Source organism: Aspergillus puulaauensis, chromosome 5, assembly GCF_016861865.1.
Source record: "Aspergillus puulaauensis MK2 DNA, chromosome 5, nearly complete sequence".
Lineage (NCBI taxonomy): Eukaryota > Fungi > Ascomycota > Eurotiomycetes > Eurotiales > Aspergillaceae > Aspergillus > Aspergillus puulaauensis.
The window spans coordinates 1,687,450-1,706,274 of record NC_054861.1 but is presented as its reverse complement, the minus strand read 5'-3'; the positions used below and the strand labels follow the sequence as shown (position 1 = coordinate 1,706,274).

At 50.0% G+C, this 18,825-nt stretch overlaps 7 protein-coding genes across 7 annotated transcripts; 5 read left to right on the top strand and 2 right to left on the bottom strand.

Annotated features, from left to right (window-relative positions):
* Positions 1 to 741: 741 nt before the first annotated feature.
* On the bottom strand, positions 742 to 2,136 carry APUU_50657S (uncharacterized protein; the record flags this gene model as incomplete). The annotated part of the gene is made up of 5 exons (XM_041705678.1): positions 742 to 1,064; positions 1,117 to 1,559; positions 1,614 to 1,737; positions 1,811 to 1,937; positions 1,996 to 2,136. The coding sequence occupies 5 exons, from the start codon at positions 2,134 to 2,136 to the stop codon at positions 742 to 744; spliced, it is 1,158 nt and encodes a 385-aa protein (XP_041558140.1).
* A 205-nt stretch (positions 2,137 to 2,341) lies between these two features.
* APUU_50656A (uncharacterized protein) lies at positions 2,342 to 4,536 on the top strand (the record flags this gene model as incomplete). The annotated part of the gene is made up of 3 exons (XM_041705677.1): positions 2,342 to 2,719; positions 2,767 to 3,443; positions 3,489 to 4,536. 3 exons carry the CDS (start codon positions 2,342 to 2,344, stop codon positions 4,534 to 4,536), a joined length of 2,103 nt encoding a protein of 700 aa, XP_041558139.1.
* Positions 4,537 to 5,687: 1,151 nt separating this feature from the next.
* Positions 5,688 to 6,414, top strand: APUU_50655A (uncharacterized protein; the record flags this gene model as incomplete). Its single annotated transcript, XM_041705676.1, has 3 exons — positions 5,688 to 5,819; positions 5,885 to 6,058; positions 6,118 to 6,414. 3 exons carry the CDS (start codon positions 5,688 to 5,690, stop codon positions 6,412 to 6,414), a joined length of 603 nt encoding a protein of 200 aa, XP_041558138.1.
* Positions 6,415 to 8,347: 1,933 nt separating this feature from the next.
* Positions 8,348 to 10,119, bottom strand: APUU_50654S (putative extracellular lipase; the record flags this gene model as incomplete). Its single annotated transcript, XM_041705675.1, has 2 exons — positions 8,348 to 9,598; positions 9,664 to 10,119. 2 exons carry the CDS (start codon positions 10,117 to 10,119, stop codon positions 8,348 to 8,350), a joined length of 1,707 nt encoding a protein of 568 aa, XP_041558137.1.
* Positions 10,120 to 12,473: 2,354 nt separating this feature from the next.
* On the top strand, positions 12,474 to 14,601 carry APUU_50653A (acetoacetate--CoA ligase family protein; the record flags this gene model as incomplete). The annotated part of the gene is made up of 2 exons (XM_041705674.1): positions 12,474 to 12,692; positions 12,751 to 14,601. The coding sequence occupies 2 exons, from the start codon at positions 12,474 to 12,476 to the stop codon at positions 14,599 to 14,601; spliced, it is 2,070 nt and encodes a 689-aa protein (XP_041558136.1).
* A 242-nt stretch (positions 14,602 to 14,843) lies between these two features.
* Positions 14,844 to 16,632, top strand: MAS2 (mitochondrial-processing protease subunit alpha; the record flags this gene model as incomplete). The annotated part of the gene is made up of 2 exons (XM_041705672.1): positions 14,844 to 14,945; positions 15,022 to 16,632. 2 exons carry the CDS (start codon positions 14,844 to 14,846, stop codon positions 16,630 to 16,632), a joined length of 1,713 nt encoding a protein of 570 aa, XP_041558135.1.
* A 363-nt stretch (positions 16,633 to 16,995) lies between these two features.
* On the top strand, positions 16,996 to 17,742 carry APUU_50651A (mitochondrial import receptor subunit TOM22; the record flags this gene model as incomplete). The annotated part of the gene is made up of 3 exons (XM_041705671.1): positions 16,996 to 17,110; positions 17,187 to 17,476; positions 17,686 to 17,742. 3 exons carry the CDS (start codon positions 16,996 to 16,998, stop codon positions 17,740 to 17,742), a joined length of 462 nt encoding a protein of 153 aa, XP_041558134.1.
* Between the last annotated feature and the right edge of the window lie 1,083 nt (positions 17,743 to 18,825).

Genomic DNA, 18,825 nt, shown 5'->3' with positions numbered 1-18,825 from the left:
TCTTCACTCCTTGAAAATAAACATGAAATTGATATCACTATTGCAATTACCGTTATCTTGACTACTTGCTTGATATCCCACTAAACCCAATATTAAGCACAAACTCTTCCCTGGCCAACATCCCAGTAACTCAAATCCCGCCTCGTCACCTCAAAGCTAACTGTCTTCATCTGGCCACTCTCAAAAAAACCTTGTCAAGCCCCCGGATAGGTCACATATAACTGAGCGCACCGTAATAGGCACCCGTGCTGGTCACAGGCAGACACGTTATATAGTGGCTTGAATAGGTTAGGGTTCCACCAGGGGCTCTATCAAGGTCAGCATTAGGCCTGGCGGTGACGGCGCCGTTACCAATGCGTGTACTTTCTGCATTGAACAGACCGAAAGTGGTATATGAAAGCCCAAAACCGAATTCATAGCGGACAGACACATTATTTGCGTCGAAGTAGGGGACCATAGCCCGAAGCACCATATGATCCAAGCTGGAGCTTATCCCGAGTAAAGCATTGAGTTCGGAAATATGTCCGACCACATTCGAAATCCAGACTGTAGAAGAGTTAAGTAATGGATTCAGCATGAGAATAGTATGATCCCGCGAAGTACTAGCGGCAGCTGTATCCAGAGGGTGTTCTGGATTTTGTTTAAATATCCAAGATATAAGTCTTTACAATCATATTGCAAAATTATCTGACAGTATCTGCCATTGGGAGATGTATCTACAGAATCTTTGAATAGACCAGGCTAGACATGGTCCAACTCAAGCACAATCACAGAATGAAAAGTCACAGGATCATTATACGCATGGACATACGCAATCCGCAGTCCTGCCTGCTCAGCAAGTGCTGCCCACTGCTTCTGGGTTCGCTCCCTCCCACCCAGCAAGATCATCATCGCCAGATCAGCCATAGCGGACTGCCAAGGGACACTGGTCTCTGGCAAGACCACTTCATCAATGAGAACCCGCGAGTCACTAGCCATAGAAGACCGCAGGTTCTGCAGGATCTGGATACATTGGGCATCGGGCCAGTCGTGGAAGACGCGGCGGAGATAGTAGAATTTGGCTCCTTGACAAGGTCAGCAGGGAGAGTTTTAGAAATCAACGTGAGTATTTCTTACCTTTGACCTTTTGTTCCTGGAACATGTCATTTGCTTCTATCTTCACCCCAGGGATCTCGGGAACTTCCTTGACGACCTCTGGGAGGTCCTGGACTACAAGTCGTCCATGGAGTCCCGGATACCTGTCTCTCACCTCGATACACTGATGGCCTGAACCGCCACCAACGTCCACAAGGAATACACTTTCTGAATCCTGTTGTGCGTCAAGTGCTTCCTTCTCGAGCTCATCGAATCCTTGAATCCAATCGCCTGAGCGGAATGATTTCATCACCTGTTGCATTTCTTCTACTTGCTCTGGGTGCTGGGCAAGCCATGTAAAGCAATGGAGGTCGGTATCGAAAGCCTTCTGGAAGGGCGTTTTGGTGCCGTCAGTTACGTCTTCGTAGTTGTTTTCGATAATAAATTGTGGGAATGCTTGGGCGATGCGGCTGGTGAAGTCGAAGCTGCAAGTAACTCTATTAGCATTCGAATAGTGACATTGTGAGAGTAAGACGTACGAATGGCTGGCAAATATTTCTGCCTTCTTGTCTGCCAGGATATGAGTTGTCTTGTTGGGTTTGAATTGTCCATGCCCGACTTCTTCGATTATATTGTTCGATGCCAGGTAACGGAGGATTCTTTCTATATCGCCAGCCAGATAGAACAGGTATAGTCAGCTACACAACCGTAGATTTCGGAACAAGAAGATTCTAACCAAACAACTGAGGGCTAGCATTGGACTGTTTTGCCAGCTGGGTGACTGATAAAGGATCCTGGCTCTGGGAAAGCGATCGGAAAAGGCCAGCGCTGATAGCTAGACGGACAACGGCATTGCGTAGATGCTAGGAGCTAGGTTAGTCAAGCCACTGCAGCAATTAAATACCCAGAAATTAGCCTCACTCCATTGTATAGCTGAATCAGAGTATCTTGTGGACTCTCCAACTCGGACAAGGCCTGGCGAAGGACACTCTGGAGCCTGGCCTTGTCAGCTGGGCCAGCCTCGAGAGCGAGAGTTTGAATTTGAGAGACAATAGTATCCATTGCAAATACTCAACAGTAAATGAGATATTTCTGTAATAAAGTGCTGGTTGATGCCTCTTGATGCCCTGTCTTTATAGTTGGCAGCTCCGTCATCCCCGCGGAACTTCCGCGGACAAAATCCCCGACGACTTCAACGCCAATTCATCCACTTCCATCCATCAATCCTGCACCAGGGTTCCGGCAGCTCATCGTGCCGACAGCAATTATGCCGCCTGACCGTCCTGGTACTAGATCATCGCGGAAGAGGCCTGTTTCGTGCCACTTCTGCCGATCCAGGAAGCTCAGATGCAGCCGCCGGTTTCCGTGTCCGAACTGCACCAGTCGCGGCATCGCGTGCCAGCTGTACGCTTCTCAGCCGGCTGAACCGCAGCCAGAGACTACGACTAGAGACACTGGTGCTGATAGTTTGGATGTCCTCGCGCGTCTTCGGCGGCTGGAAGATATTGTGCTCGGCAAAGACAACGATTCTGCTGAGACGGTCTCGGAACGCACTCCAGCACAGTCACAAAGCCCCGGGAGAGAGCAGCACGCCACCGAAGATGCTCGCTGGCTGGAGGTGGAATGTTCCATTCAAGGCCTATCAGTATGTTAAGCAGGAACCTGATTGGGATAATTGCTAATCGAGTTTAGAGTACGATCGCACCAGACGGGGTGGTGTTCAAGACCCGTGCAATCAGCCAGATCCAAAGCGCCACATCAATTCTGGCCAGGGACTCTTCAGATATTGTATCAAGTGAAGAGGCCACAAAGTGTTTTTGGATTCCTCTATATGAAGAGTCCAAATGTCTGGTGGAAAAATATCTCAAGGAACTTACCTATCTCCTCCATGTCATCCACGTACCTTCTGTGAGAGCGACTATGGAGAGACTCCACGAAGCGCTTCATATGGGAATGCAGCCCAATCCTGCACATATAGCACTTCTCCTAAGTATCATCGCGAGCACGCTTTACTCGTGGACAGCCAGAGATCCGAGCATATTGTTATCCTTAACGGCGGAGGAGGTAAAAAGTCGTACTCTTGTTTTTCTGAAAGCGGCACTTGATTTACTGGAATATTCTTCTCGGGCCTCAGATACTTCCCTAGAGGAAGTCCAAGCCAGGATCATCACATCAAGTGTCGTCTGCAACCTTGAGGGTGTATCGTCGAGATACCGCAGCCTAATCCTAACGGCCATCACCGGTGCACGAGAACTGAGACTTCACAGACTAGACCAGAACAATGGATCGGATGTGGAAAATAGAGCAAGCGATACAGTTGAGGCTGAGATAGGAAGAAGAGTATGGTGGTATCTAGTCACCACAGACTGGTAAGCTTTCTGTTGTAAGATGGCTGGCTGAGATTGACCATTTAGGGTTCTTTCCCATTATGAGGGCCCTTTAAAGGGGACATATACCGTTCATCCGCGTCAAATGCTGGTGAAGAAGCCGAGGAATATCGATGATATCGACCTGCTCCCGGGAAAGGACATCGTGGAACGACCGATAGACTACCCTACCGACGTCTCCTATACACTTCAACGAACCCGACTCGGTGAAATCTGCCGAGAACTCACAGACAACACCCCCTTATTTAGCTCTGAGCCCCTGAACTACGAATCAGTACTCGCAAACGACAAAAAGACCGACGACTATATCTCGGGATTCCCAGCCTTCTTCCGCCTCAACGGAGGCTCCCTAGAAGACCTCACAAAAATCAACCCCAACATCACCCCAGGAATCATAGTCCAGAGATACATCTTAAACAGCCTCACCCACGCCCATAAATGCCGACTACATCTACCTTATTTCGCCCGAGGCTCCGTCAACCCGAAATACGCACACTCACGGGAAGTATGCCTCCAGGCGGCTCGAACCGTCATCCGCAGCGAGAGACTCTTCGAAAAAGAATCTATATCATTCCTCCCGAACCGGTTCCGAATGGCAGGCTCGGTGCATTGCCTGTGCATGGCCATTATCGTGTTCGTTCTAGATGTTTGCCTCTACAAGGACGGCGGCCAGGAAGAAGAGCGCAAAAGGGAAGCCGCTGATGCCTGCAGTATCCTGCAAACAGCGAAGAATGACTCTTCCATTGCTGGGAGGCTGCTGCAGTCCTTTATGCGGGTTATCAAGAAGCATAAAGTGTCTATTACCGGGATTTCAAATACGGGCGAAGGTGAGGGGCCTTCTTTCAATCCAGAGCAGCCAGCTGTGTTGGATGCAGCGGGAAGTGGCATTTCAGAATCAGACCCCAACCTAGGATGTGAGATAGACTGTTTTGCTGAACAGGGCCTTCTCAGTCCGCAGTCTTCTTATTGGAGTGGGATTAGTGAGACTTTCCACAGCGGGATGGATTCTATTGATTGGAATGCTCTATTCTTTGAGCTTGATGCTCAAAGTCTTGAACCTGGGTCGCTGTTCTGAAAACCTGATGTTCAGGTGCGTCCTGTATGCAGGATATGCAGGCTTCGTGCATCTTCCGATCGTATGCAAACAGCCAATAATTTGATCGTTAGAGCACATTTGTCCTTGGAATATGGCTACCATTCCATGGCTGGATTCCATTGCCTATTGGTTAGGTATGATGGGTGGGCTTTGCGCCTAACCTTTTTATGACGGACAGATTCTACACCTTGAAAGTGACCTCGTGCTTGTCTCGCGGCCCCTGGAACGTGTTCCCATAGCCCAGGCCAAACTTCTGCGTATAATTGGCGGTATTAGCTTGACTGCTTAAGATACTCGCTTTCTGGTGGCTCAAGGCCATCACCCCCCAGATAATCTGGCTGGGATCAAAAAAAGGCTGCGAGCGAATATTCAATATTCTAGGCTATGTGATGGAATTGCATTGCCTTTCCAAGAGTGGTATCGGGAGAAGTCAGGTTTGTACCGGCACTGCAAACTGGATCCCAAGCTGCTTGCTTTCCAAGGCTCACATTGGCACATTGCCGGACTGTTTGCACCTGGCGAGGCTATTTCTCCAAGCTCTCTGCAATCGCCAAGAATGAATGATATTCGATTGGTACGGAATTTTGGTTTCAAGCTGATGCTTGAGCTGTGGGCAAGGGTCCTCCGGAAGCCCACGTCACGCCATGTAATAGCTGAATAAAGTATAAAGGACTGTTACTGCCAGAACCCGGATAGCGGCATCCATCATGAATGGAAAATGCACATATGATGCAATTGAACAAAAGAGAAAACAAGGGACCGGCCGGCGTTGGTATCGTTGATTTCACCCAGCCGTGACCTGTCTGATGGCGATGATGAAAACAAGACTCAAACACATGCTCGATAAGAGTTGGTGGCTATAAAAGTGCAGTTGATTTCAACCTCCTGGGTCTGATCACCACCATCTATCATCTACTCTCCTTTTTATCTACATCGAGACGAAGCAGTTATCATCGTCCATTACTTCTACTATCCCTCTCCTAGACATAAATCACACATCCTTACATGTATTAGCTATCATTATCGTCGACTCTCCCTTTACACTACTTGCTCAATCTACCACAGGAAATTGGCCGCTGTCATTCCACTCTTTGCCTTCGTTGAATATCCCTTGACCGAAAACCATCATCATGGCATCCCTCAGGCAGACTGCCCGGAGACTTTTCCAAACATTGTCACAGATTCCTGAATTACAACCTGCCACGGCACTACTCATCGGAGGTATAGCTGCCAGTCAATATCTCCACGGAGTCAATCCAGAGGTTTGTGTCCCCTCCTCCCTCTCAGCTCCCGTGAGACTCTAGCACTGACCGGTACCTTTGGTTAGAGCATTGATGTCTTGATCAACCTACGCGGCGATTACCAAGCCGGTACCAATGTGCACGTTGCTCGTCTTGCTCAGAGGCGTTTTCCTGGAATATTTACCATTGATAACAATCCCGGCTATGGACTTCGCACAGTGTTTAGGGGAGTCCCTATCAGGTTCCACCACAAGGATACGGTAAGTTATGAGTGTGTCCATATACTATATGCAATATATTGATTTCTACCGAACTGAAGCTACCTTGGATAACTTCATCATCGATGACACCAGTCGCGAACGCCGGGAGTTTCCTCCCATTTTTAAACATGTACGATTTGATGGTTTCACGCTTCTGGTCCGCGCGCCTTCGCGGCACCGACTACTACGAAATCGACATTTCCCAGGCCGTCAAACTTATGGTTAAATTGGTAGATCCAGTAACCGGTCTTGTCTCGGTTACGGATGTCCAACGAGAATTCCTGCGTTGTCCTGTTGAGGAGTTGTGTGGACGGTCTGACACCGACCAGTGGCTGCTCCAAGTTTTTGAGATGTGATGTAAGACTAGATCTCGCTAATTTCCAACGCTATTTTTGTTTGCTTAGGGCATTTGTTTTGTTATATTTTCATTGCATTTAACTTGACTTTTTTTTTTTTGTCTCCAGATTTTGATTCGGAGTAGTAGTAGTAGTAGTAGTATGTCACTTTATGCGGTGGGAATGGGTAATGTCTTTGTCAAAGGACGATAGTATGATTTCTATGAGAAGATGTATTCCTTTTCTAACTCGCAACATGATGTTTTGATGGTGAACAATAGAAAGAAAAGGTAAGACAAGAAATAGTCTTTTCAGGACAAAGGCATTGGAAGAATAATATGGAAGGGGAGGTTCACCCGCTTTATTGGAATTATACTAGACCGTCTAACAATGGAAGGAAGCCAGCATTCACTGCCCTCAATATATCATGGACAATGATGATCTCTTTATCCTTTGTGTACCACTTTCATATAGCCACTGTCTGACGAACAGGGTGTGAATGTATCAAGATATAAAAGCGTCAACCAGCTGCACTATGACTGAGCAGTTACTCAACAGTTAGTTCTACCGAGCATACTTGATCACCATGTCTAAATCAACTACATCTTTAGCTACCATGTCGCCGGCGGAAAAGGCTCGCTATTGGGATAGCCTAGTTACCGCACCAGAGCCAACCGTCGGTTCTAGGCTCACGGTACATGCAATCCTGCTCTTAGAGGAATCTGGAATCCCCAGCATCCCCTGGGGCTGGGGAGCGGCAGCCTTCGCTGGAGACAATTTCGGAATCCCCGAGGTCGAATTGGCAATCGGTGCGAAATTAATCAAAAAGGCATGCGATGTCCTCGTGGCAAATGGACTGCATGTCTGCGAGGATGCTAATTGTCTGCAGTGGAGGGTGGATCGACAGGAAACCCCCGGTCTGCTAAAAACCACCGGGCAATATCACTTTGTCACGGAGTTTCACTTCCACATCGGCCCAGAAATGACGCTTTCTCTTGTTCCGAAGGAGGATATCCTCTGGTGGATGTCAGATCTCAAGCTGGGTGATCCGGACCCCCAAGACCCCCATTTAACGCTGTCCACGGACCCTCGACTGCCGGCGAGACTCCCAAAGGGCCCCTCGGGTCCATGGTCTCGTCAGCGCGCAGTCAAGATTCTGAGACCGGCAGCCTTCACCGAGGCCGTTCTTTTGCTGCTTATGAAGGATATAGGTTTCAGCCCTTTCCCGTTCCATACTCCCGGCCGCTCGCCCATCGACCAGCTATGGAATTATATGAGGATGGCACTGAATGATTCCCATAGGCCTGAGTCGTATCATAAACAGCTAAGTCCCAGGTTTCAACTGGCTTGGGACTATCTGTGCGACAAGCGTCGTCCCAAGGGGGTGGATCGCTGGGTTCCCTTTTTCCGGCTTCGATACGAGATGATCAGGAATTCGGAGCTTCCTGGCGACGATTTCCCGTATCGTGACATTACGAAGCTTAAAGGTGGGGAGGCTGGATATGAAGCATTATAGACTATGGAAGACTTGGCTTCCTGGGTATTCGCGTTCTTTCTCTCGATATAAGGGCTTGTTTTGCTATGGTGGCAGAGTTCAGATGAAGTATTAGATTCACCTTCTTTCAATTAATCCACGAATTGTTTGTTCGTTGCTAAATACTGTATTTAATAAGGGTAGTACTAGATTGATTCTACCAGTCTCCTGGAGAGTTGTACAAACGGTCCTTAAATCTGTAGACAGCGGAATTGAGGCGAACTGTAAAGCCCTAACCGGGACACTGTTGCTACTTGTTACCTTCATTGAACTACAGCAAGGACGCTTTCAGATCATTCCTACTCAACTACTGTTGATTTGAACCTCCCATATTCGGGATACTACGCTACTAAGTATAGTTGGGATGCGTAAACATATTAAACCACAATAACAAGCCGATATAAAGTTTCATTATCTCATTTACAGCCGCAAGGCGCCACGAATCTTCTTGATAACGTTGTAACTATCACTCCGGAAATCATCCGCCAGGATAGTCGTCTTGTCGCTGGCGAAATTGACCAGCTCCCTGGTCTTCGCCCACCGCGGCCATTCCGGATATTCATCAGCCAGGTCCGCGTTCGGGTCCAGGGAATGAATAAAGTTAATGAAGTAGGTACGCGTACTTCTCGCAGCAACGTTATCAGGAAAGCCGTTGTACACCTGCAGCATATCAGTCCCGTGGAAGGTTCCTAGGATGGGCGTGCCGTGAGCATAGCTGGAAAGATACGACCAGGACGGGACCTCCGGGTGGACGTCATTCGCGACGTCTAGGAAGGCCCTTCGAGACAGCGTGAAGAAGGTGTCGCCGATTAGGGCGGCGCGGCGTTTAAACCCAGGGAAGACCTCGTTCAGCTCCCCTGTGCGGAATGGGCTGCCTTCTCTGACAGCGGCGGCACCGGTATTGTATGTGTCCACGAGCTCGGTGATTTGCTCTTCGGTGGCGCTGTGCCAGAGAGACTCATTGCAGTAGCGAATCAGATCTTCTCTGGTTGTGACATTAGGCGCGAAGAGACCGAATATCGTTCCCTCATCTTCTTGGTCCCCGACAATAAAGGGAATCGGGGCGTATTTGCCTTGCTGAACGAGTATATCAGGGCTGTCGGGGAGGATATGGCCATCCGGACGGGGGAGATAAGAAAACGCAATCCCGCTGTACGAAACAAAGCCCGCCGGTGCGGTGACAGCATTGAGGAAGTCCTGATAGTCTAGCCCTCTCAGACATCCCAGTGTATCCGTCTCGTTGGCACACCCCCCTGTCTCCACGACAGTGTCATACAACCCCTGCGCCCGAGCACTATCAACCGGCTCCGCAGGTAAAACATTCCCAGAGCCCATAATCGCGCCCCGGAACAGCGGCTTGCCCTTGTAACTGTAATCTGCGTCGAATAACGCCATATGGTCAAGCACCGACATAGCTCCGGCTGATCCACCTGAAATGGTCACTTTCTCAGGATCGCCCCCAAAGGACGCAATATTATCTGCCACCCATTCGAGACCCAGGCGCTGATCAAGAAGCCCCAGATTCGACGCGCCATCAGCAAGAATTTCTTTGCCTGCGAGGAACCCGAATCCGCCCACGCGGTAGTTGACTGCGACGAAGATGAACGGCTTCCCGATGCTCACGCCGTACTCGACCATACTAGCCCCATCAACCGACGACGACGAACCGGCCTAGACAGTCATTGCACTCGTTAGTATATTGTCTGCAGTTACACACCACTGGGACGATTTCCTACCATAAATCCACCGCCGAAAATATAATAAAACACCGGCAATTTCGCATCGCTGGAAACCCCCGCTGGCCGTCGCACATTTATCGTTAGACAGTCCTCCGACTGCCCCGAGATCTCCTGGACAAGGGGCAGATTCGCGACGGTTCCAACGATCTTCTCTAGAAAATTCTTGCTTTCAGGGGACGCAGGGAACTGGGGACATGACGCCGCAGACTTTGTGCCGTCAAAAACACCCAGAGACCGCGTCAGGCGCTGCGGAGGCCTCAGTCGACGAGATCCAGTTGGGGGCTCGGCATATGGGATTCCGTTGAAGGTTTCGACGCTGCCTTTCGCGTTTCCTAACACGGTGGCTTGGGGGTGAGCGAGAGTGACTGTTGCGCTTTCTGCGGTGCGTCTCAATGCGCCTGCGCAGGAGAGGCCGGCCCAAATGCCCAGGAGTAGGGCATTCCTGAGGATCATGGTAGGCTAGGTACGGAGTACGTGTGTGAGAACTGAGAACAGTTTTTTTCGGACGCCTCCTGCATCGTCGGTTCTTGCGATTTATGTTTTCTTTTCATTATTTCCTTCGCACACGGGCCCGGTTTTTTTTGGCAGGGTCATTGGTATGTCGGGAGGTATCGAGCTCCAATACGCCCCGCCAGAGAAGAGAAATCGGGGCTAATAATTCAAAGCAATACGGAGTTCATTTCCTATAGAGTATAGTTCGTGCTGGGATGCAGTGTAGATCGCTGATCGATCGCCTGGCGCTTGATCCAGGTGATCCAGAGACCTGGGCTCGGCGGGACTTCGCACTTTCACAGCTGTCTCACTACGCAAAGCTTGTCCTCGACAAAAGTAATCTATGGAAGAAAGCATTCCAATGCAAAATTCCAACCTCGGAAAGCCAAAGGCGGCAAGTGTCACAAGTGACAGTAAGTACTTTATCAACTTCGACTTTGAGAGTCCAGGTGCGCCACGTTAATAAACACCAGCTAGATCGGATATTATTTATTATTATTTCTCTGACCAGTTCGTCGATTTTATGTTCTGATTCGTGTTCCACATGATATCCTTCCCCACCGGTTCCCCCGAAGTACAGCTCAGTGATGGAACTTATGGGGCTTGCTGTGTGGAATCGTGTTGATCCTCAGCCGCAGTGCCTGACTGAGTGTGTGGTTGATGGCTTTCCCGCGTTAGGGTTTGTGGCAGCTGATTTGAGGACATGTGAAGAATATTCAAGATGCATGGTCTCGCGCGGCTGGACAGGGGACACCAGCGGGATACCTAAGTTAGATGTTGGGGCCAGGGATACTGTTGTTATGCAAGGGATGGGCATGAATATGATGGTACTGGTACTGGCTAAGTCTATACCTGCCTGTTTCGGAGATCACGTTATATTAAGTTAATTCAAGTAATTCTTCCAGAGCGAGCGAAACCAACTGAGTCGCGTTGCATGCTACTACTTAACTCTAAACAAGAGTGGCTTAATTACACCCCTGCTTCGCTCTGGGTTTGCGATGTAAAACCTATTACTATATAAACCCTATTTACTTACCATCCAGAGGTTGCGATTTATATTAATAGTCTTGGATATTTTCTTTATACGTATTGAATACCAAGAGTCCAAGTACCCACAAAGAAAAGGCAAATCGGCATTTTGTGGATCCAGGATTATCAGTGGATGAGTGGTGTGTGTACTATGGCCCGTGTCACCGTGTGGCTTGTTGGAGCTAATGAGCGACTATCAAACCCAGAGAATTCTCAGCGATCGTATCTCGGACTCTTGCAATGTTATTTAATGGGTTACTAAGTACGTATGTAGTCGGGAAAGAGTAAAGCCGTGACCTCGACTATGGAGTGTATAAGCAGCAGCCCAGGACCTCGATATAGAGAGAGCCAACCAGCTATAAGTGGAGAAATTCAGCTCTTGATAGCAATACACCAGAGAGGTTGGAAAAAACTTTTGCAATTAAACCTGCCCCGATTTTCGCAAGCGAAATCGAATCCAGTGAAGCTGTCCACAACGCTGCAGAGTAAATAAGTCTTTGATAGCCCTGCCACCCGCGGCTCTATCACTTCTACCAAGTCTGTCCTCTACTTTACGAAATGCGTGCGCTTTATCTGGAGATATCAAGATTTCTGTCTTTCGCATCAGTATTGCTTCAGTGCCTTTACAATTAGTAAAAACAGCACGATGGTGGGGTTGCACAATCGCCACTATGAAATCTAACCCTAATGTGCAGAGGTTAGAGTACCCGACTACTTACTGCTGGACTACTGGGTACTGCAGGATGTCGAAGATAATCAGGCAAAGGGCAGTAGTGAAAAGCCCATATTATTGTTATGGTTTGAGAGGTACTAATCAGCCAAGGTGAATGAATTAATAGTGTCATTGACCAGCTTCCAACTTCTAAGTGAATTGATCTTGTTGAGCCCAACAAATCTCCAGTATATCCGCGGCGGGCCGCTGTGGCCGCTGTGGCCCGCCCGTATAGAATTGCCTCGGGCAGTGAATATGTTGCAGAGCCTCAATGGCACAGCGAAAGAAGAGGTGATATAAAAGTGGAAAGCCCAGATGACAGCCGCATTCGGATAATAGGCCCAGAGGCCAGAAGTGCCAGTAATTGGCGGGGTTGGCTGTCATTGAAGCATCTGGACTGAAATTGGCGGGGATGAGGCGCTATCCGAAACAGGAAAGGCCGGTATCGCGAGCACCCGGTAACTATGAGCATGCCGCCGTTCTTTTCTTCTGCTCCCCCCCTTCTCCGTCGCCCACGGACTTCTTTCCTGCATCATTGTCACGTTGAATAACAAGAGCAACTGGCGTCTGCAAAATGTCCACTAATGGGTCTTCTGGTCCCCACGAGCTCTGGCGGCACTCTGCGCCTGAGTCCACACAAATCTACCATTTCCTGAAAAGAACCGTGGAGAAGCATCGGGTGCCATTGAACAACTACGATGATCTCTGGCGCTGGAGCATCTCGGAGCCGGCGAGGTTTTGGGAGGATGTCTGGCTGTATACTGGCGTCAAGGCCCACAAATCTTACAACCATGTGAGTTTAGTATCAAAGTTTCAACCTCTAATCTGCGCTTCTATTACTAACTATACAGGTCATGGGCTCGGAGACGCTGATGTTCCCGCGGCCTCAATTCTTCGAGGGCGCAACATTGAACTTTGCTGAGAATCTTCTGTACCCCGCCAGCTCTCCTGATGAGGACTCAGTCGCGGTGATCGGCGCCACTGAGGCTGACCGCGAGTACATCACCTGGAAGGAGCTCAGGGAGCGCGTCCGCCAGTGTGCTAATGCGCTGAAAGCGGCCGGCCTTCAGAAAGGTGACCGCGTGGCGGGTTTTCTGGGAAATCATGCCAACACAGTAGTCGCAATGCTGGCGACAGCTTCCATCGGTGCTTTCTGGACTGGCGTATCTCCGGATACAGGTGTTCATGCTGTTCTCGAACGTCTGAAGCAGATCGAGCCTAAGATCTTATTTGCCGATAATGCCTCGCTCTATAACGGTAAAGTGCACAGCGCCGCTGCCAAAACGAGCCAGATCATCTCCGAGCTCCCTCAGCTAGAGGCGCTCGTCATTTTCCCAACGGTGGAATCTCTCCAGATCAACCTTGAAAAGGTTTTGCCCCTCCAAGGGAAAGCATATACATACGCCGAATTCCTTGCTACGGCTAGCAATATTTCAGCGCCACTTGAATTTGCAAGCCTCCCACCGGAGCATCCCGTTTACATTTTGTACTCATCCGGTACAACTGGAGCCCCGAAACCTATTGTACATGGGTCTTTGGGAACACTGTTGCAACACAAGAAGGAGCATGTGCTTCACTGCGATGTCCGTCCCGGAGACCGTTTATTCTACTTTACCACAACCACTTGGATGATGTGGCACTGGCTGGTATCTGCTCTGGCCAGCGGCGCTACTATTGTTCTCTACGATGGCTCGCCTTTCCGTCCACTAGACCCCGAAGGAGGAAATGGAGAGATGGCCATGCCACGTCTGATCGAAGAACTCCAGATAAACCACTTTGGAACTTCGGCCAAGTATCTCTCGATGCTAGAGCAGGCCGCGCTGAACCCGGCAACGCACCCTCACCGTCCCGTGAGCTTACAGTCCCTGAAGGCGATTTACAGCACTGGCTCTCCTCTTGCTCCCTCCACCTTTGAATACGTTTACTCCTCTATTCACCCGGATATCATGCTAGGCTCTATCACGGGTGGCACCGATATTCTCTCTCTTTTCTGCTCCGGCTGTCCAATCCTTCCCGTCTACAAGGGAGAGATCCAGTGCCGGAGTCTGGCAATGGCTGTTGCCGTTTACGACTACGCTGGTAATGACATCAGTTCATCTGGTGAGCCGGGAGACCTGGTCTGCACCCGGCCATTCCCTGCACAGCCCGTCATGTTTTGGCCGCCTGGTCCAGCCGGGAAAGAAAAATACCGCAAGAGCTACTTTGATGTCTTTGGTCCCTCAATCTGGCACCATGGCGACTTTGTGCGCGTAAACCCGGAAACCGGAGGAGTGGTTATGCTCGGACGAAGCGACGGTGTCCTAAAGCCAGCTGGCGTTAGGTTCGGCAGCGCCGAAATCTACAACATCCTTCTCAAGCATTTCGCAGACGAAGTCGAGGATTCTCTCTGCGTTGGGCGTAGGAGAGAAGGTATAGATACGGACGAGACGGTTGTCTTGTTTGTGAAGCTGGCATCTGGCGCCCAGTCTTTGCCCGCGGGTCTTGCATCGCGCATCCGGACTACCATCCGTAAAGAACTCAGTCCACGCCATGTGCCAGGCATCGTGGACGTCTGCCCGGAGATTCCGGTGACGTCAAATGGCAAGAAAGTCGAGAACTCCGTGAAGCAGATTCTATGCGGGCTCAACATCAAGATTGGCGCCAGTGTTGCGAATGCCTCGTGTCTCGACTGGTATCGGACGTGGGCGGCTCAACATCCTTGATTCTTCTATAGATGTATAAAAAAAAATATAGCTCCATTTAATGTAGATGAATGCAAGAGTTTCGGAATACAAAAACTGGCGCAATGACGTGGGAGATTTTGCCAGAGCACATGATTAGATAAGCCGATTTTGCATCCGCTCCGAATCCTGCGGCCGGCCAAATCTCCTTCAGACTGCAGCTTTGACGCAACATCGAGCTTCTGGATTGAAATTCCATTCTAGAGGCACGCACATTTTGCAAGATGCGCCATTCAGTGTTGCGGGCCGTCGAGTCCACCAAGCCCCTTACCCGGGTTCCCCGTACGCTTTCTCGAGGCTTCAGCACCGTCAATAACGGATCCAAAGTAAGAACAGCCGATGCGATTTTTCCCTATCAACGGAGCTGGACTGACTGTTTGACTTGTTTTTTTGACTAAATAGGACCCGGCTGAGCTAGATCAAATCACCACGCTGCCAAATGGAATCCGCGTCGCCACCGAATCCCTCCCGGGTCCCTTCGCTGGTGTCGGAGTTTACGTCGATGCCGGATCTCGTTACGAAGACGAGAGCTTGCGAGGTGTGAGCCATATCATGGACCGTCTGGCTTTCAAGTCAACGAAGAACCGCACCGCGGACGAGATGATTGAGACGTTAGAGGCACTAGGTGGAAATATCCAATGTGCCTCGTCGCGCGAGTCGTTGATGTACCAGTCTGCCAGCTTCAACTCGGCTGTCCCGACAACGCTCGGGTTGTTGGCGGATACCATTCGCGACCCTCTTAATACCGACGAAGAGGTTCTTCAACAGCTTGGCACCGCGGAGTACGAGATTACTGAGATTTGGGCGAAACCCGAGCTTATCTTGCCGGAATTGGTGCATACCGCGGCCTACAAGGATAACACGCTAGGACACCCGTTGCTTTGTCCGCGTGAGAGATTGGAAGCGATTGACAAGTCGGTCGTGGAGAAATATAGAGAGGCCTTCTTCCGTCCGGACCGGATGGTCGTTGCCTTTGCCGGTGTGCCGCATCACGAGGCCGTGAAGCTCACCGAGCAGCTATTTGGTGACATGCGGCAACCCACCTCGCAAGACGGGCCCAGTCTTTCTGGTGCTGGAGTCGACACGACTTTGTCTGAAGGAGAGCACATGCCGGCTGTCCCTCAGTTTACTCCAACATCGACTGCGGCGTCTGCGCCCGCTGCTGCCTCCTCTGATTCGAGTCTCCTTTCCAAACTTCCCTTCCTGAAGAAATTCGGGTCGGGCAACACTGCCTCGCCTTTAGAGTCGTCGTTGAATTTGGACCTGAACCAACCATCTCACTACACCGGTGGATTCCTCACTCTCCCTCCTATCCCTCCCCCGGCCAACCCCATGCTCCCGCGACTGAGCTACATCCACCTAGCCTTTGAGGCACTCCCCATCTCAGACCCCGATATCTACGCCCTTGCGACCCTCCAAACACTCCTAGGTGGCGGTGGATCTTTCTCCGCCGGTGGTCCCGGAAAGGGAATGTACTCTCGACTGTACACCAACGTCCTCAACCAGCACGGCTGGGTCGAAAGCTGCATCGCCTTCAACCACGGCTACACCGACAGCGGTATTTTCGGAATCTCCGCATCGTGCAGCCCCACCCGGACCACAGAGATGCTGGAGGTCATGTGCCGCGAACTCCAGTCCCTCACCCTCGACACCGGATACACAGCCCTGCAGCCGCAGGAAGTCAACCGCGCAAAGAACCAGCTGCGCTCGTCGCTCCTGATGAACCTGGAATCGCGCATGGTCGAGCTCGAGGATCTAGGCCGCCAGGTGCAAGTCCACGGTCGCAAGATCGGAGTCAAGGAAATGTGCAAGCATATTGAGTCGCTCACTGTTGAGGATTTGCGACGCGTCGCGCGCAAGGTCTTTGGTGGCCAGGTCCAGAATAAGGGCCAGGGCACCGGTAAGCCTACCGTTGTGTTGCAGGAGGGTGAATTGGAGGGCTTTAAGTTGCGGCCGTTCCCTTGGGATGAGATCCAGGAACGGATAGCCAGGTGGAAGCTGGGGAGGAGGTAATGGGTCTACACCGTATGCAAAAGACTTTAGAGATTGATATCTTCACTCTATGTATTTAGATAGCTGTCTTGGCACCATGTACAATATTTTAAGTTGCAAGAGGCGATATTCTGAAATTAAGAGTATAATTAGATGGAATTAAATTATAGACAAGTACTCCGTCCTGTGCTGTTTTGTTTTCGCAGACAGGTGGCTCCTTACAGTCCTTACCGCTTTTGGGGTCGGGAAAAAAGTTGGATCCGCCCGAACTTCCATCAACTCCGTCAACTTCAACTCTTTCACTCCATCACCTCACGTCTTCCTCGCTCCCTGTCTGCCGTCGCCAACCCATCCTAACAAACCAAACACCCCCACACATTCACAATGGTCAAGCTTACCGAAGTCGAGGACGAGCACTTCGCCCAGGAGAAGCCTCAACCCAGCAAGCACGACATCCTTCTGGCCACCGACGACGAGGACGAGGACTTCACCGATACCGGTTAGCATCCATCCATCCATTCATCTGCCGCACACTCAGCCTCCAAATTCAAATCTAACACGTCTGTCAATTGCAGAGTCCGAAGTCTCCGTCGAGTCTGATTATGACGTCGAGGGCGAGTCCCTGCTCGACCGTCTCTCCGCCCTGAAAGACGTTGTTCCTCCCTCCGCCCGCAAGCAAGCCACCAACACAGTCTCATACGTGACCTCCCTCGCAAAGTCTAGCATTTCCTTCAGCGGTCGCGCGCTCTGGATCCTCAGCACCAGTGCTTTCCTGCTTGGTGTCCCGTGGGCTCTTGCCTACGCTGAGGAGGAGCAGTATATCCAGCTGGAGCGTGAGCAGGGTATGATCAAGGGTGCTAATGAGGTATGTAACCTTTTTTTTATCGCGGATATCACTTTTGTATTTTGTGTTTTTTATTGTTGTCCGATACTCCGATACTTTCCGATGACGACGATGGTGAAAAATCTTTTGTCGCGTCGAAATCGCCAGGGAGGGGGGAAATGGGCTCATCCTTTGTTTTTATTTGAACTCGCATTTCAGACGGCGAATATGGCTAATTCAATTCCCTGCAGATGCTTGCCCCTGGCGCTCCTTCATCTGAGGAGCAGCAGGCTCAACCCACCCTCTAAACGAATACTCCCGACCATGGCCGCAGCGGGTGTGGAAGGATAAAAGAACAAACCATCCGCCCGTTAATTGCCTAGACTCGCGGTCGACCCCGGTTTCTGTCGCTATGGGTTCTTATTCACTTTTGTTGGAGTCGGCTCTGCCTGGGGCAGAGGATTAAACGCCACCGCGACCGTACCGCATCTACATAACTAAACGATTCATTTCGGATCACAAAATCTGTCGCAGTATATAAAACACGCGTTGTGCTCAGTACTCGGAATGGCGCTGGATCGGGGCTACATATGGAAATCTTCTTACCTTTTGGCATACTGCGTGCGGGTCTATTCGGTTCTTCTACCTTTCCCCCTCCCATCTCTCTGTTTGTTTCTTGGAGCCGGCTACTTTTCTCGACCTTCAGGAACACATGTATTTGTATATCCGGTTATCTGTTTAACATATGTAATTTCTCATGTGGTTTCATGTCCATTCTTGTTTGTCTTATCGACTTATGTTTTAGATAATGGAACGTGAATGACTCGAAATAGACCTGCTATCAACTATTGTATTTTGTTTAATATAACAATACCCTCAGCCTCAGCCAAAACCCCATCCACCCAATCCCTACAATCCCTAAGCCGCCACTTCTCAAATCCTCATCATCACCCAAAATCAAAACCGTAGAATCGAACGGCGGTAGACATCTCTGCATTATCCTCAAATACCCTAAGTTTAACCCTTTGAATGTTAAACAGCAAAGTGGCAGATTTGTACGCCTTGTTGGCCTCGGTGACAACTGCATCATGTCCTTAGCGGCGAGTATAAGCTTATAGACAGTAACTGGTGATCGCTGCTCGTGGATGGATGGAGATGAAGATCCAAGAGACAACTCAACGGGAACTGTAGCGTTAGGGAACATTATAAACGTCGATCCTACTTAGTGGCATATCTACTGTGTTAAGGTTCTAGAGTGAATATGTTGAGCTCCATGCCAGTCATATTTTAGTGGCTCTTGCGGTCTGTTTGTGAAGGGTATAAAACCCTTGAGCTTAAACAGAGACGTTATGAATGGTTTCATTGAAGTGAAAATGCTCCTTGAGAAGACT